General features: G+C 39.4%; 1 protein-coding gene across 3 annotated transcripts in view; it reads right to left on the reverse strand.

Moving 5' to 3' along the window:
- LOC101435567 (maestro heat-like repeat-containing protein family member 1) overlaps nucleotides 1–14,088 on the reverse strand; it is a 149,941-nt gene that overhangs the window by 39,358 nt on the left and 96,495 nt on the right. For all 3 annotated transcript variants that reach the window (XM_058282585.2, XM_058282586.2, XM_071210119.1), the window contains 2 exons: nucleotides 588–692; nucleotides 44–179 (listed from right to left, as the gene is read on the reverse strand). In XM_058282585.2, coding sequence (XP_058138568.2) covers nucleotides 44–179; nucleotides 588–692 — 241 coding nt within the window. The remainder of the gene's footprint in view (nucleotides 1–43; nucleotides 180–587; nucleotides 693–14,088) is intronic.

Below are 14,088 nucleotides of genomic sequence, written 5' to 3' on the forward strand. Positions count from 1 at the left end.
GGTGGGAGACTGGAGGGGGTGGGAGGGAGAGGGTTCTCCATACGCTTTTGCAGTACGAGGATGCAGTAGAGGTTGTAGACGGCCTGGGAGGACAGGAAGCAGATGTTGTCCACTGGGTCCTGGCAGCGGATGGCCAGCAGCCTCACTAGGCGCCCCAGTCGGGTGAACTCAATTTCCGTCTGGGGAGGAGAGCTGGAAGTCACCTGCTATCCCAGCCACTCCTTCAGACTGGTTATCACAGGACAAGAATTAGGATGAAGTGCGTGTGCCGGAGACACATGAGGTGAAACAAGATGAGATTAATAAGAATCTAATTGGACAGGTGAGTTTTGGGCTGAAAAGGACATATGGGATCAGAGTTTGGGAGTGACCTCAGTGACTACTTACTGAGATGAACTGAATCAAGTGGAACCACATAGAATGGAATTGAATTGGTTGATGAAGAAAATAACAGAGCAGGAGTGGGGGACAAGGAAGAGGAGAGGACCAGGGAGATGGTGGGCAAGGCTGAGTGATGAGGCTGGGATAAGGGCAAGGGGCACCAGAGAGGGGTCTGGGCCCAGCCTCCAGGACAGACTCCCACTTACTTGGAAGTTGTTCATTTTCACAGTGAAGCCAAGAATCCGGGCAGTACACCACATGGCCCGTTCTCGCTCATGGTCCTTCTGGGAATTCAGCCATGTGTTCAGATACTGGAGGGAGAAGAGAATGAAAGCAGAGGCCAGTTCATCTGCATCCCAGGGGGTAGAAAGATAACTTTGAACCTGGCTTCTGCAAAGTATCAACATCACCCTTCTGAGAATAGGACTTCTTTGATCAAGAGGTAGCTTGTACGTGGGAGCGGCACCAGGAGCCCATCATTTTCCCTATATGCCAGTAATCTTTCCATTCATACTTCCTTCTTTCTGATTAAGGCAGTGACTCTCAAACTGTCTGACTATGGTTCTCTCAGGTGGGCTGGGACAATTCTCCTACACACCTTTTCCTAATCCTCCATAGAAAAAATAATTTGGTGATGACAAAGAAGTATCTCTGTATTTACAAACTCAAGGGTGAGTTACGTACAAATCTGCTTGAGAAATATAGTTAGGATGATTGCTATTTGAAACCCAAAAAATAAGTGTCACACCATTGTTAAATGATAGGCCCCAAATACCACCCATCCAAATATGCATCACTATGTGTCAACCTACAGAGACCAAACTACCAATGACGCAGCTAAACAAATACCAACATAGAATAGACAATGAAAAACAGACACATGTGAAAAATCCACAACAAACCTAAGAAAATGCTGAAGCTGCACTGATAAGAAAAACCTCCCTTCCTAAAGATCAAGAACCCCATCAGTGCACATGTGTGCTCTGCCATACTGCCTTCAACCAGACTCTGAAGAAATAACCTAGTATCAAGGCTGAGGTCTTTAAATACCATTTTCTACTAAGAGGAATCCATGCTCCTTGGAGAAATGTTTGGTTTCAGGCATCCAACAGGAAATATGCAAGATGAGATGCCGCTCCTTACTGAAAAGCAAGGAAGCTATTGGCGACCACTGGGCTCATGTTAAAAGAATTCAGGAGCCAACTTGAAGAGACTCCCATTTGACCAAAGATGGAATGATTAAAGCATCAGTAGCAATAATAGTTGTAATTGTTTAAAACACATAAAATATCCTAAAATTGATTTTAAATTCAAATGATACAAGAGAAATAACCCTCATTGGTCACCTTTAAAAGGTGCTAGGAAATAATTTGTAACTTTGAAAAGTGGCAAAGGGAAAGAATTGAGTATTTATTTTGTCTTTACTGCATAAGTTCTACCTCAAGGTACCCAAATAGTCTATAAAGTCAACTTTCTTTATAGAAGAATTTCAACTAAAAATGAAGACAGAAAGACAGAATTACAATATCATTATTTTGGATAAATACATTGAGATATATTTATTCAATGGAATACATAGCAATAAAAAAGAATGATATAATGTTTCAGGCAACAACATGAATGAATATCACAGATATAATGCTGAGTGAAATATAGACACAAAAAAGTCTGAAGTATAAAATTCCATTTATGTGACGTTCAAGAATGAGCTAAATGAATGAATGATAGAAGTCAGAATAGTGATTATCATGGGGGGTGGCATTCACTGGGAAAGGACACAAAGGGAACCTTTTGGGGTATTGGAAATGTTCTATACTCTGATATGACTGATACTTTCATAGATGTGCATGTATGTAAAAATGTATCCAAGCGTACACTTAAGATTTGGGCATTTTATTGTAGCAAGTTATATCTCAATAAAAGCAAAGAAAAGAAGAATAGAAAAGAAAATCACCCATTGGTAATCATTAATGAATTAACCACCATCAAAGCCTATGGCCATCACAAATAGAGAGGCAACCAGACATTATGTACCTGTTAATATAAGAATACAAGTCTACCTGCAAAGTAACCTTGTCAAAAATTGAACCTGAATCTGATCAAGCCTCTAGATATAACTATTAATTGTTGCTAAAGGGATATGATCATCACAGTCCAGAATGTGGAAATTTTATAAGACAAATGACTTAGTTTCTTCAACATATAAATTGAAAGGAAAAAATGATAAAGGGGATAATATAGATTAAAAGGGACTCAAGTGGAAACTTCTAGTTGACCATGATGGTGGAGAAAGATGCTCCAGGGTGCCACTCTCACAAAGAATCTTTGAACAACTTGCAAAAAAAATGGCAGGGGAGCGATATATGGTGTAAACGGTTGAGTGCCTGCTTCATACATGGGAGGTTCCAGGTTCGGTTCCTAGTGCCTCCTAAAAAAACAAACAACAAGCAAACAAACAAAAAAGCCAACTCAAAGGAGCCAATGTGGCTCAGCAGTTGAACATCAGCTTCACACATATGAGGTCCCAGGTTCAATTCCCAGCCCCAGTACCTAAAAAAAAAAAAGGCAGGAGCTATCTTCCTTAAAATACCTGAAAACAGTTAAAGGGTTGCAATAACTAGGTGAGTGCTGAATCAAGAAGATGCATCTGGGAAGCAGATTTGGCTCAATAGAGCATCTGCCTACCACATGGCAGGTCCAGGGTTCAAACCCAGGGCCTCCTGACCCGTGTGGGGAGCTGGCCCATGCACAGTGCATGCAAGGAGTGCCGTGCCGCGCAGGGGTGTCCCCCGTGTAGAGCAGCCCCATGTGCAAGGAGTGTGCCCTTTATGGAGAGCTGCCCCATGCAAAAAAAGTGCACCTGCCCAGGAGTGGCGCCATACACATGGAGAGCTGACGCAGCAAGATGACACAACAAAAAGAGACACAGATTCCTGATGCTGATGACAAGAATACGAGTGGACATGGAAGAACACACAGCGAATGGACAGAGAAAGCAGACAACTGGGGGGCAGGGGGGAGATAAGTAAATAAAAATAACTCCTTAAAAAAAAAAGAAAAGAAAAGAAAATGCAGCTATAAAAAAAGTAGGAAAATCTTGAGGTAGCCTTGCTGACCCCTCCTTTATCCCCTTCCTAGCACAGTGCAGAGATAACCTGTGCTCCCTGGCTCTGTTCTGGAAGAAACAGGGTAACACTTATGCACAGTGTGGAGTTCCTGTATGTTGGTGACAGTCTATCTGGTAGTAGCTAAAAGACTAGAACAGAAAACTACCTAAGACTCTGGCTTACCTTCCTAGAACTTGCCCCACAAGCAGAAGCAGCTTGTGGACAGCTAAAGCATTTTAAGAAACAATTAAGTTGAAGTGGCTTGGGGCAAAGGACTACCTGCTGGAAGACACAATAGAGAACCCTGAATGTGGATGAAAGTGGTTGAGTACAGGGGACATTTGGAGTCCTGAAAATGGGATAATTCCCAAGACCATGAACAAACACAAGCCCAAGATAAGACACAGATTCAGTAAATACAGAGAGGATCTTGCTCTTCACTATTGCTTTGGGCTTATCTTCTTGATAAGAGGGCTAAACTCTGAAGAAGAGTCAACTTGAAAGGCCTGTGAAAGGTGTTTTTGTGTTGGTTTAGTTGGTGTTTCCTTTTTAGCTCCTGGCATTCAAGCTGGATTCAAACTTACAGAAGAGACTGCTCAGAGACAAAAGCCCAGATTCAACATTAAAATATCAAACTGTACAGTGTGCAACAAAAGATTACAAGACAAACCAAGAAATAGGAAATGATAGACCATCCAAAGGAACAAGAAAAAAGTCCAGAAACCATCAATGAAGAAGACCAGACTATAGATTCATACTATATAAAGACTTCTAAAAAATGATCTTCAGTAGTTCATGGATATAAAAGAAAATACAGATAAAGAACTAAAGGATATCAAGAAGACAGTGAATGAACAATATGAGAATCTCAATAAAGAGAAAGTTTTAAAAGGAATCAAACAGAAATCCTGGAGTTAAAGACCATAATAAATAAAATGAAAAATTCCCTGGAAGGTTTCAACAGTCAATTGGAGCTGACAGAAAAATGAATCAGTGCACTTGAAGACAAGACAGCTGAAATGATTCAAACTGAGGAGCAGAAAGTAAAAAGAATGAAAAAAGTGAACAGAGCCTGAGATACCAGTGGGACACCATCAAGAATATCAATATACACATTATGGGAGTCCCAGAAAGAGAAGAAAGAGAGAAAGAGGCAGAAGAATATTCAAAGATATAATGGCAGAAAACTTCCCAATTTTAAGAAAGACATGGATATACACACTCAAGAAGACCAACAAACTCCAAACAGGATAAACTTTGAGAGAACCATGCCACATGGTAGTCAAATTGTCCCATGCTAAGGACAAAGACAGAGTTCAAAAGCAACAAGAGAAAAGCAATGAGTTATGTGCAAGGGCATCTCAATAAGATTAAGTGCCAATTTCTCATTAGAAACCATAAAGTCAAGAAGGCAATGAGATAAAATATTTAAAGCATGGAAAGAAAACAATTACCAACCAAGAATATTATATCCAACAAGACTTTCTTTCAAAATGAGGTAGAGATTGACATTCTCAAGATAAACAAAAGCTGAGGGAATTGATTACCACTAAAGCTTCCCAACAAGCAATGCTAAATGTAGCTCATTAGACTGAAAGAAAAGGACACTAGACAGTAGCCTGAAGTTAAATAAATAAAGGTAACCATATGGGTAATTAAAAATGCCAGTACTATTATATTGAATTCTTTGTTATGTAACTCAACTTTTTACTTCTTACATATTCTAAATTACAAAAGCATAAAAAGTAATGATAGGGAAGCAGATGTGGCTCAACTGATAGAGCATCCACCTACCATATAGGAAGTCCAGGGTTCAAACCCAGGGCCTCCTGGCCTGTGTGGTGAGATGGCCCTTGTGCAGTGCTGCTGCGTACAAGGAGTGCCATGCCGTGCAGGGGTGTCCCCCACGTAAGAGAGCCCCATGCACAAGAAATGCACCCCACAAGGAGAGCCACCCCATGCGATAAAAGCACAGCCTGCCCAGGAGTGGCGCTGCACACATGGAGAGCTGATACAGCAAAATGACGCACAAAGAGACACAGATTCCCTGTGCTGCCGAGAATGCAAGCAGACACAGAAGAACACATAGCAAATGTACACAAGAGAGCAGACAATGGGGGGGGGGAGGGGTGGGAAAGGGAGAGAAATAAATTTTAAAAATAAATCTTTAAAAAAAAAAGTAATGATAGAAAAGCAGACATGACCAAAATGATTGGGCTCTTGCCTACCACATGGAGGTCCTGGTTTGATTCCCAGTGCCTCCTAAAGAAGACAGCAAGCTGGCCTGACAGGCAGGTGCAGTGAGCCAATGCAATGAGATGACGCAACAAGAGACTCAAAGAAAACTTAATGTGAGACAAAAAAGCAGGGAGCAGAGGCGGCTAAAGTGATTAAGTGCCTCCCTTCTACATTGGAGGTCCTGGTTTCAGTTTCCAGTTCGTTCTAAGGAAACAGGAAGACAGATAGACACAGCAAGTGCAAAAATGAGTGGGTGGGGAGAAATAAATAAAAATAAATCTTATTTTTTAAAATGTAATGATAAGCCTATGGCTTTGGATATAAAATGGGTAAAGATAAAATTTGTAACAAATACAACAAAAAGGTGCGCGTAGGAAAGGGTATATAAACAGTGTTTGTGTATGTAATTGAGGTTAAGTTAGTATTAAATCAAATATTGTTGTTATAGATTTCGGATGCTAAATTTAAGCCCCTTAGTGACCACACACAAAAAAATATCTAAAAATATATATACAGAAGGAAATCAAAAGGAGTTCAAAATGGTTTACCATAAAATATCAAATAAAAATGAAAATAGGCATTAATGGAAGAATTGAGAATGAGTCAAAAAGGTATAAGACAAGATCAAAGAGCAAAATGGCAAAAGAAAGTCCTGCATTACAGTAGTTATCATAAATGTAAAAGGATTAAACTTCCAGTCAAAAAGCAGCAATTGGCAGAATGGATTAAAAAAAGCATGGCCCAGCTATATGCTGTTTGCAAAAGACTCATCTTAAATTCAAAGACATAAATAGGTTGAAAATGAAAGGATGGAAAAAGATATAGCATAGAAGTAGTAAACAAAAGAGAGCTGGGATACCAATACTAATATCAAATAAATATACTTTAAGTAAAACTGTTACAAGGGACAAAGAAGGACACTATGTACTGATAAAGGAGCCAATGTGATAAGACATAACAATGATAAATGCGGTGTACATATAGCATGGGATATATTTCTGCTGTAAAAAAGAATGAAGTTCTACTACATGAGACAACATGGATGAACCTTGAAGATATCATGTTGAGTAAAATTAGCCAGACACAAAAGGACAACTATTGTATGATCCCACTGATATTAAATAATTAGAATAAGCAAATTCATAGAATGAGAAACTAGAAAACAGGTTAACAGAGACTGGGGTTGGGGTAGAAAAAGGGAAGTTAATATTTAATTGGTACAGTTTCTTTTGGGGTGATGAAAAAGTTTTGGTAACGGATGATTGGTGATAGTAGTACAACATTGTGAATGTAATTAACAGCACTGAATTATATATTTGCATGTGGTTAAAATGGGGTATTTTAGGGTGTATATATGTTCCTAGAATAAAAAATTGTAAAAACTATAAAACTGTACAACACAGTGAACCCTACTGCAAACTATGGACTATAGTCAATTCCATAAACATAATAATATTATTTCACCAATAGTAACAAAGGTACCACACTAATGCAAAATGTTAATAATAGGGAAAATGATGTGTGTGTGTGAGATATGAGAACTCTATATTATATGCATGATTTTTCTGTAAACCCAGAACTTTTCTAAATTAAAGCATTTTAAGAGGACTTAAGAGACAAACCAAACAATTAGAATATATATATACCTTATCTGGAATATGATTCAAATGAAGTTTTTAAACAAGACATATTTGTGAGACATTCAGGGAAATTAACATCAGCTGATTATTTAATGGATTGAAGTGAAATAAATGTTTATAAGGGTAACCATATGGATAATTTAAATGCCACTTCTACTGTATTTTTTGGTATGTAGTTCCCCTTCTTACTTCTTACAGGTTCTAAAATGAAAATGTATGAAAAGTAATGATAAATTATTGTTTTGAAGATAAAATGTACAGACATAAATGGTAACAAATACAAAAAAGAGGAAAGGAAGGGGTATAGGAACAGTGTATATGTATGCTATTGAAGATAAACTTGTATCACGTCAAATATGATTGTTATAGATTTAGGATATTAAATTTAAGCCCCACAGTAACTACAAAAAAAATATATGAAAATTATATTCAGAAAAAAATGAGAAGGGACTCAAAATGGTACAATAAAAAAATATGGAAGTAGGCATTAACAAAAGAGGGTCAAAAAAGAATTGACTTAAAAAGACAAAATAGCAAAATGGCAGAAGAAAGTCCTACATTATCAATAGTGACTTTAAATGTAAATGTATTAATTTCTCCAGTCAAAAGGCAGAGATTGGCAGATTGGATAAAACAGCATGACTGAACTCTATACTGTTTACAAAAGATTCACCTTAAATTCAAAGACATAAGTTGGCTGAAATTGAAAGGATGGAAAAAGATATCTCATGCTAATTGTAAACAAAAGAGAGCTAAGGTAGCTATAAAAATATCAGATAAATAGATTATAAGCCAAAAAATATTATGTGGGACAAAGAAGGTTACTATATACTAATAAAGGGGTCAATTAATAAGAAAACATAACAAAAAAAATATATGCACCACAAGCAGAACCCCAAAATATGTGAAGCAAATATTAACATATTTGAAAGGAGAAATAGATTGTTCTATACTAATAGTAGAAGGCTTTAATACACCACTTTCAATAATGGATAGAACATTTAAACAGAAAATTAATAAGGAAATAGAAGACTTGAAAAATATTATAAACCAACTAGACTTAACAGACATATAGAGAACACTTCACCTAACACATTCTTGTCCTTTGCACATGGATCATTCTCCAAGAAAGACCATATGTTAGGTCACAAGATAAATTTCAATAAATTTCCAAAGCTTGATCATACAATGTATCTTCTCCAGCCACAATGGAATGAAGCTAGAAATCAATAATAGAAGGAGAAATAGAAAATTCACAAATATGTAGAACTTAAACAATACACTATTAAACAACCAATAAGTCAAAGAAGAAATCACAAGGGAAATTATGAAACATCTTGAGGTGAATGAAAATAAAAACACAATATACCAAAACTTATGGGATGCAGCAAAGGAAGTGCTGAGAGGGAAATCTGGAGCTTTAAATAGCTACATTAAAAAAAGAAGAAAGATCTCACATCAGAGCCCTAACTTCAATACTGGAAGATCTAGAAAAAGAAGAACAAAATAAACCTAAAGCAAGCAAGCTGAAGGAAGGAAATAAAGATTAGGACAGAAATAAATAGAGAATTGAAAAAACAACAGAGGGAATCGATGAAACCAAAAGCTGGCTTTTTTAAAGATCAATAAAATTGACAAAGCTTTTGCTAGACCAACAAAGAAAAAAAGAAAGGACAGAAAAATAAAATCAGAAATGGAAAGGGGGCATTACTACCAATCTCACAGAATAAAAAGGGTTATAAGAGGACACTATGAACAATTGTACACCAATAAATTAACCTAGATGAAGTGGAAAAATCCTAGAAACACACAAACCACCTCAAGGATACAGAGAAGATCTCAACAACCCAATAACTAGTAAAGAGGTTGAATCAATAACCAAAATCCTCCCAGCAAAGAAAAGCCCAGTACAAAATGCCTTCACAGGGGAATTTTATAAATATTCCAAGAATTAACTCCAATCCTGCTGAAACTCTTCCAAAAAATTGAAGAGGAGGGAACACCCCCTAACTCATTTTATGAGGCCAACATCCCTATCATACCAAAGCCAGATAAAGATTCTACAAGGAAAGAAAACTGCAGACCAATACCCCTTGTTAATACAGATGCAAAAATCCTCAACAAGATACTAGCAAACTGAATCCAACAGCACATCAAAAGAATGCTATAGAGGAGGGGCAAGGTAGCATCAGAGTAAGAGCACTCATATCATCACTCCTACAATAAAATGGCTGAGTGGGAACAAAATCCAGTCTGAGTGAGCTGTTTTGGGAACCTACAAAGCAGGAAGCTGCTGGACATCCATCCATAGAGAGCACGACAGGAAGAGTGATAGCTCAAGGTAAAACCACGGGTTTCTGCCCATGCCCCAGAGTAAGAAGCCCAGACATTCCTTGAATCTCAAGGGTCACACACAAGAGGAGTAAAACTCCAAGAGTGAGAGGGTTCTCGTGACGGGTGGAGAGGAGTTCTACAAGTGCGGGTTCAATTGTCTGGACCCCCCTTTTTGAGCTTTGAGGAGCATATCAGCTGGCTTGAGGAGAAACCAGGAAGAGGGGAGAGGTGAATCTACTGAGAGAGCCTGATTTACCTAACCTCTGTGGGTAAAATCTGAGAGAAGGTGGAGCCAGGCAATTAACTAATCCTGTGCAACACACCTAAGGGAGGGGGACAGTGGGAAGTGCTTGGTAGGTGTAGCAGTTTGATATGGTCATGAATTCCAAAAATAGATACAGGATTATGTTTGTAATCTGGTCTGTATCTGGGCGTGATTAAGTTATGATTAGGACTTTAATTGGGTCATTTCATTAGGGTATTGAGACCCCACCCCTTGGTGGGTGGGGACTCACAGATAAAAAGCATGGCAAAGGACAGAGTTGGGGGGGTTTTGATGTTGGAGTTTTGATGTTAGAATTTGATGCTGAAGCCTTAAACTGGAGTCCTGGGAAGTAAGCTCACAGAGGAAACAGAAGCAAGTCCCAGGAAGGTAGGAACCCAGGAAGCCTGAACCCTTGCAGAAGTTGGCAGCCATCTTGTTCCAACACGTGAAAATAGACTTTGGTGAGGGAAGTAACATATGCTTTATGCCCTGGTATCTGTAAGCTCCTATGCCAAATAAATACCCTTTATAAAATCCAACCAATTTCTGGTATTTTGCATCAGCACCTCTTTGGCTGACTAATACAGTAGGCTTCCAAGAGCATATTTAGGGTAGCTGGCAAGGTGTGGGTGCTCTATCTCAAAGAGACTGAGAGTCATTCTTTTCCATGGTGATTTGCTTCACCAGGGTCCCATTTGAATCTCGGAGGGGAGCACTCACATGGGCTTCTTGCTGCCCTGGAAGAGAGAGAAGTGAGAAAGGGAGAAAGGGGGAAGGGCAGATTCTTAATCAGTTTATTCAACTGCAAAGAGTCTTTTTTGAGGGGCAGGTTGACCCTAAAGGAAGGTTTTGCTCTGTGGAGGAGTTTCAGCCTTGAATGCACAAGATCTCTGGTTCAATTCACAGCTCCTCTTAGAGTAGCAACCCACTGGGATATTAGCTGATATTTTGAGACAGGAAAAACATAGATAAAATCCTTCTATTGGCTTCCCTTAGGTCTCTTGTTTTCCCTAAGTAAGAACTTAAGAGGGAAGTCTGGTTTTTTTATTGTTTGGTTGACTCCTTGCTTGAGGCTTCTGTTTTGTTTTGTTTTTTCTTGTTATCTTGTCTTTCCTTCCTCTTTATCCCCCCACCCTTTCCTTCCTTCCTTCCTTCCTTCCTTCCTTCCTTCCTTCCTTCCTTCCTTCCTCCCTCCCTCCCTCCCTTTCTTTCTTTCTTCCTCTTTTTCTTTTTTCTTTTTTCCTTATTTCAATTTGGTGCTGCCAGCTTCTTTATTGTTTGCTATGCTTCCTCATTCTCAACCTCCTCTTTTCTGTGTATACTGATTTCCACTACTAGTGCTATCTATTTTCCTTTCTACATCTATCTACACTCCACCTTCTGTTGTTGCTCTTACATTCCCTCTCTTGGTTTAGCCCCCAATTTTTCTGGCTTTTTATTTCTAACACATCTATTCTGTTTTCTATCTTTTATTACCTCTTTACTTATTGTTCTTTCTTTTCTCTTTCCCTCTGTCCTGATCACACTGGACATTCATACTACATTCTCCTCCATATTCAGTTTCCCATTTCACTGTTGGTACTCCTTTTTCTTATTCCTATAACTATACACTGCTTACATGAGTTTAATATTTATTCTCATATAGTTCTTCTGCTAACATTTACTACCAAAACTATTATAATTTTTCTTATCTTATCTCTTTTGCTTTCCCTGGCCCTAATCTTTTTCCTTCAAGGGAACTTAGACAACAGCAAGATAATAGAATAAGAAGACCAAAGTGTCAAAGAGAAAAATTAATGCACACACAAAAACAGCACCTAAAAAAACCAAGACTAGAGGGAGAAACTAATCAACTGAATGAACCCACCAAGATGAAATGATGACAAGACAAAAAAAAAAGTACAAACCAAACTAATAATTAGGAAGACATGGCCCAGTCCAATGAACAAATTGAAAATCAGGAAGAGGAGCAGAACATTGAACAACTAATCAAAGCTCTCCAATCAAATATCATGGACCAACTTAATGAAGTGAAGGACGAGATTAAGGATATTAAAAAACACTTGGAGAGCATACTGAACAAATTGTAAACATACACAAAAAGATAACAAAGAGAAGCGGACTTGGCCCAGTGGTTAGGGCATCCATCTACCACATGGGAGTCTGCGGTTCAAACCCTGGGCCTCCTTGACCCGTGTGGAGCTGGCCCACGAGCAGTGCTGATGCGTGCAAGGAGTGCTGTGCCACACAGGGATGTCCCCACGTAGGGGAGCCCCATATGCAAGGAGTGCGCTCCGTATGGAGAGCCACCCAGCACAAAAGAAAGTGCAGCCTGCCCAGGAATGGTGCTGCACACATGGAGAGCTGACACAACAAAAAGAAACACATATTCCCATGCCGCTGACAACAACAGAAGCAGACAAAGAAGAACACACAGCAAAACAGACACAGAGAACATAGAACCAGGGTGGGCGGGGGGGGAAGGGGAGAGAAATAAATAAAAATAAATAAATCTTTTTTAAAAAGATAACGAATATGATGGTGATGAATGACACCATTCAAGAAATCAAAAATACACTCAGCAAATAACAGTAGATTTCAAGAAGCAGAGGAAAGAATTAGTGATGTGGAAGACAGTACATCTGAAATCAAACAGATTTGATAGAAAAAATCCAGCAGGGACTTAGGGATTTGAATGACAACACAAAGCGCACAAACATATGCATTATAGGTATCTCAGAAGGAGAAGAGAAGGGAAAGGGGACAGAAAGGGTGTTGGAGGAAATAATGGCTGAAAACTTCCCAAACCTATTGAAGGAGATGGATGTACATGTCCAGGAAGCACAGCACACTCCAAACAATATAAATCCCAACAGGCCTAACCTAAGACATATACTTGTCAAATTATCTCATGCTCAAGACAAAGAGAAAATACTGAAGGCAGTGAGAGAAAAGAGAACCACCAAATACAAGGGAAGCTCAATAAGATTAAGTGCTGATTTCTCATCTGAAACCATGGATGCAAGAAGGCAATGATATGACATAGTCAAGGTATTAAAAGAAAAAAATTTCCAGTCAAGAATACTCAATCCAGCAAAGCTGGCATTCAAAAATGATGGAGAGTTCAAAATATTCACAGATAAATAGAAACTAAGAGAGTATGCCAATAAGAAACCTGTCCTTCAAGAAATACTAAAGGGAGTTCTGCAGGAGGAAAGATAAAAACAGGAGAGACAGAGTTGGAGAAGAGTGTAAGAACAACCAAAATACAAATAGAGGAATAAAAACAACATATGACATACACAAATCCAAAGAAAATATGACTAATGTAAGTAATTCCTTGAGAGTAATAACACTGAATGTTAATGGATTAAACTCACCTGTCATGAGACACAGATTGGCAGAATGGATAAGGAAATATGACCCATCCAGTGGGGCAAGATGGTGTCTGAGTGAGTGCACCCTATAATCTCTCCTGCAAAGAAGTGGCTGAATAGGGTTGGAATCCTGCTGAACCGGGCTGTTTCAGATGTTTGCAGGGCAGGAGGTGTCTGGACATCGATTTAGTGGGATGGTGACAGAGAAGATTCTTGTAAAAGGTAGAATTTTGGGTCTCTTTCACAGAGATCAGGGCTGCACGCGGGACACTTCCCCCTGGGGCTGGCGGCCCGGCGGCGATTCCTGGAGGCTTTGCTGCGCTGGGGAGTTCTCAAGCCCTGAGCGGGCTATTCGGGGGCTTACAAGGTGGGAGGTGTCTGGAAGTCGATTTGGTGAGACAGTGACGGAGGAGATTCGTGCGAGATGTGCAATTTTGGGTTTCTGACACGGAGGTCAGAGCTTCCGGCTAGAGCCACTCCCCCTAGGGCTGGCGGACCAGCTGCAGCAGTCCCTGAATTGTTTGTGTACAGTGGCGCCCCCAGCAGGCTGTTTAGGGGGCTTGCAGGGCAGGAGGTGTCTGGAAGTCGATTTGGTGAGACAGGGACGGAGGAAATTCTTGCAAGATGTGAAATTTTGGGTTTCTGACACTGAGGTCAGAGCTTCTGGCTGGAGCCCCTCCTGCTAGGGCTGGCAGCCCATCTGCAGTGGTCCCTGAATTGTTTGTAGGGCAGCGGTGCCCCCAGCA

Source organism: Dasypus novemcinctus, chromosome 20, assembly GCF_030445035.2.
Source record: "Dasypus novemcinctus isolate mDasNov1 chromosome 20, mDasNov1.1.hap2, whole genome shotgun sequence".
Taxonomy (NCBI): domain Eukaryota; kingdom Metazoa; phylum Chordata; class Mammalia; order Cingulata; family Dasypodidae; genus Dasypus; species Dasypus novemcinctus.